Raw genomic sequence first — 4397 nt, 5'->3', positions numbered from 1 at the left:
AGTATTCGAATCCAACGCTCACCTGAGCAAATCGCCGGGCAACATACGCAAATGAGAAGTCAGTCCTCTCCACCGATCCTTCAGGAGGAATCTTTGATGGTAAGAGAAGGTGAAAACTCTTTTGTCGAGCTAGGAAAGAAAATTGGAGAACTCATCGAAATGATGGCCCCAACTCCTTCTGCTCCGGCTAGGCGTACCATTCATCAGCCGATGAGAGAGGTGGACATGCTAGCTGTGGTCCATTAAAAAGCCGCAAAAGAGCTAGGAAATAAAATGCCAAAAAAAGCGGTCAGAGATGGCACAACCCAAACCGAAAAAGGAGGCAGAGTAAACGCCACGAAAAGGCTCAGAGAGGACGGATCCACGGATACTACTCCTGCGAAGAAAAGTAAGCGGGCCGGTGATGGGATAAATACCAAAAAGGAGGAGCCAAAGCAATCAAAATGCGGAAATGAAGAGTGGACCGTGGTCCAAACAACAAATAGAAAGGTCAATCAAATTGGTGAATAGGCCGGATGCAATTGTAATCAAGCAAACGGGCACTATATCATACAGCGATATGCTGAAAAAAGTTAAAAATGATGGTGAGCTGCAAAAAGTCGGCGAAAATGTGACGAGAATACGGAAGACAGTGAAAGGAGAAATGCTGCTGGAGTTTAAGCAAAGTCCGAAGGAAGAAAACTCTGCTTACCAGAAATTGGTGGAAAAAGCGCTAGGCGAGGAGGCTATTGTTAAACTAATGACCACGCAGACAAAGATCGAATTTAAGGACCTGGATGAAGTTACCTCAGCGGATGACTTAATAGTTGCCATAAATACGAGCTTCAGTAGTCTAAATATCAAGAAGCAAGCAGTCACCTCAATCAGGAAGGCGTATGCCGGCACACAAACTGCAACTCTATCGGTTCCAACAAAAACTGCTAAAGAGTTACTTCAAGCCGGGAAAATCAAAGTTGGCTGGGTAGTGAGCACGATTAGAGAAAAATCCACAGATCTTAAATGCTTTAGATGCTTCGAGGCAGGCCACATTGTTAGAAATTGCAAAGGAAAGACAGATAGAAGCAAGTGCTGTCTAAAATGCAACGAAGAAGGGCACCGCGCAAGAGACTGCAATAAGAGCCCGTGCTCTGGGATTTGCAAGGAACAAGGCAAGCCTCATGACCACCCAATGGCCGGCAGAAATTGCCCGGTAAATTCACGCGGCGCTAACAACAATGGACAGCCATGAAATGTATGCAAATAAACGGAAATCACTGTCGTACTGCACAAGAGCTGCTAAAACAGAATTTCAGAGAAGCTTCGATTGACATAGTAGCCGTAAGTGAGCCATACAAGGTAGGCTCCGGAAACAGTTCGGCAAAGGACTAGACTGAAACTGCAGCCTTTTGGCAATGCAGCTTGCACCTGTCAACCATGAGATTCATCTCAGCAGGAGAGGGCTTCGTCTGTGTCAAATGTAGAGAGGTTTATCTTTACAGCTGTTACTTCCCGCAAAGTATAAACCACGCGGAATTCGAAAAACGTATAGATGAGCTATGCACCGACGCAAGGGGAAAAACACCGGTAATTTTCGCCGGTGATTTTAATGCCTAGGCAACTGATTGGGGTAGCAAGTGGACGAATGCTAAAGGCAGAATAGTGTTTGAATCCCTAGCCTCATTGGATTTGACAATCCTAAACGTAGGTAATGAAAACACTTTTAACAGAGATGGTCGTGTCTCCGCGATCGATATTACCATGGCCAGTAGTGCATTGGCCTTGCGTATACGATGGGGTGTTTGCAACATATATACACGCAGTGACCACGCAGCAATAATCTGGGAAATACAGCAGAGCATGCGGGCGAACAGGGTAAAACACCGTTTAAGAGGACCCAAGTGGAAACCAGAATCGCTAGATAAAGAACTCTTCGAGCTTACTTTAGAAGAAGCTGAACCCAGAAACTCAGCTCGCGCTGCCGTCGCGGAGGTTTTAGCACGGATTATAAAAGCCTGTGACGGTTCAATGATAAGACTTCGCTTCTGTAAGTCCAAGGAGCCAGTACAATGGTGGAAAGCCGAGATAGTCGAACTAAGGGCTCAATGTAACAGAGCGAGGCGTGTCTACCAAAGGTCGAGAGGGACTAGTGCTTACCACAACCACCAAGAAAAGTTCAAACTCAGAAGAAGGCTCTTAAAAAAAGCGATAATAGTCAGCAAAAAAAACTGTTTTCAAAAACTGGTAAGTGAGATTAATGAGGACCCATGGGGGATGGCGTATAAACTGGTAATGAAGAAATTGTAGTATTCTGAACAAGCAAGCTGTGCTGAATGTGTGGAAGAGGTAATTGGTACACTGTTCCCACAGAAAGCCAGGTTCTTGTATGTGCCACTGAGGGAGGAGAGGGACAATATAAATCTCACCGGGCCCGAGGAGATTGCGGCCATCGCAAAAGAAATAAAAGCTAGGAAAGCGCCTGGCCCTGATGGTATCCCAAATTGCGGTATTAAGCAAGCCATGTTGGCAAGGCCTGCTATGTTTGCGAGCACTTTCAATGCTTGTTTGAAAGAACAAATTTTCCCAGATAAGTGGAAACAACAGACGTTGGTGTTGCTGCCAAAGCCAAACAAGCCGTCGCAATTCGGCTTCAGGAAAAAAAACAGCCCAATGGATGCAATAAAAATGGTCACAAATACCGCAGCAGAAGCGATCAAAGGTAAACGTTGGATGGAAGGCAACAAAAATTATTGCCTAGTAATAGCTTTAGATATAAAAAATGCATTCAACTCAGCAAACTGGTATTACGTCATAGCTGCCCTACAGGAAAGAAGAATTCCACATTATTTGATTAATATAGTGGCTAGCTATTTTACCGGCAGGAAACTGAGATATGTTACGGATAACGGGTGCAGGGAGAGGCTGATCACTGGAGGGGTACCTCAGGGATCAGTCCTAGGCCCTAGGCTGTGGAACGTAATGTACGACGATATCCTGAGATTACCTCTTCCAGAAAGAGCATCCATCGTGGGTTTTGCAGACGACATAGCGATAACTATCGTGGCGAAAACTCTAGAGGGAATTACCACTACTGGGAATAAAACCACCGACATGATCAAGAGGTGGCTGCGGTCAGTGGATTTAGATCTGGCGGAAGCAGTGTTAATCTCTTCTAGGAAGAAAATTGAGAAAGTGACTATCCATGTCGGAGACACGAGAATACAGTCTCAAGAAGCAATAATATACCTAGGAGTGATGATAGATTGCAGACTCTCGTTTAAACGCCATCAGCAATACACGGGCAAAAAGGCAGCGAAGGTTGCAAAGTCGTTGACGCGCTTACTGCCAAACTTGCGTGGCCCTAGGCAAGACCGTAGGAAGCTGATCGCAGATGTGGTAACGGCGACAATAATGTACGGCTCTTCTGTGTGGAACAAGGCTTTCGCTATCCCGTCATACACGAGAGACGTACAAGCAGCATACAGGCTATGCGCTCTAAGAGTGTGCGCCGGATATCGGACGGTGTCGGAAGACGCGGCCCTGGTTATCGCTGGTATGATGCCAATCGATCTGCGTGGTAAAGAAGGTCTGTATAGAGCCGAATTTCGCAGACAGCCAGCTGAAGCGGCTAAGCAGCTAGTAAAACAGCGTCTGTTGAAAGAGTGGCAGGAGCGCTGGAGCAGAGCGGGTAAGGGTAGGTGGACGCATCGACTCATACCAGACTTACGGCCCTGGGTGAATAGGCAACATGGTGAGGTCGACTTTTATTTGACCCAGGTATTTAGCGACCATGGTTGTTTTCGGTCCTATCTGAATAGATTTAAAATAGAGCAGGACCCATTATGTAGTTTTTGTAAGTGCATAGAAGACGCTGAACATGTTTTCTTTGTCTGTCCCAAATACTATAACGAACGACAGAGACTACAGACGGAAATTGGGGTGTTACTTCTCCCCGACAATCGTGTGACAAATATGTTGCATGACCTCAAAATAGGGAAGGCGGTAGAAATGTTCGCCGCAAACATTATGCGTAAACAAAGACACGAAGACCGTCATCGTAGGCTTTTAAGTAGTTCCTAAACGGCTACCCTCCCTGTGAAGGTATACCTAAACGGTCGTGCCACAGGGTAGGGAATAGGAGAGGTGGTTTTTAGCGGATGAAAGTCTCGCACTGCCCTAAAGGGCGCCTTTTGATGGTCTCCCACCTCACAAAAAAAAAAAAAAAAAAAAACTTATAAAATTGAATTTGTGGTTGAAAGGCGGAAAAATTGAGCCTATATCAGTAAATAAAAAAACTAGTGAAAAAATACAACTTTAGGACGAATTCAGAACCAGCCAGTCTTCACTGTATACGAGGATATAAGTCCGCTTTTTGGGCCATTTATAGTTGGAGAGAACTTCGAGCGAAATGCAGTTTATAT

General features: G+C 45.4%; 1 protein-coding gene across 1 annotated transcript; it reads left to right on the top strand.

Moving 5' to 3' along the window:
• Window positions 1-451: 451 nt before the first annotated feature.
• LOC119641852 lies at window positions 452-1228 on the top strand. Its single transcript, XM_038040730.1, has one exon. It carries the CDS (start codon window positions 452-454, stop codon window positions 1226-1228), a length of 777 nt encoding a protein of 258 aa, XP_037896658.1.
• Window positions 1229-4397: the final 3169 nt, after the last annotated feature.

The sequence above is a fragment of the Glossina fuscipes genome, unplaced genomic scaffold (genome assembly GCF_014805625.2).
Source record: "Glossina fuscipes isolate IAEA_lab_2018 unplaced genomic scaffold, Yale_Gfus_2 183, whole genome shotgun sequence".
NCBI classification, from domain to species: domain Eukaryota; kingdom Metazoa; phylum Arthropoda; class Insecta; order Diptera; family Glossinidae; genus Glossina; species Glossina fuscipes.
The sequence above is the reverse complement of the archived record's forward strand: the minus strand, read 5'-3'. Positions and strand labels throughout refer to the sequence as shown.

Excerpts from the sequence above, each read along its gene's own strand:
- LOC119641852 (XM_038040730.1), top strand. The coding sequence starts at position 452 with ATGAAGAGTGGACCGTGGTCCAAACAACAAATAGAAAGGTCAATCAAA.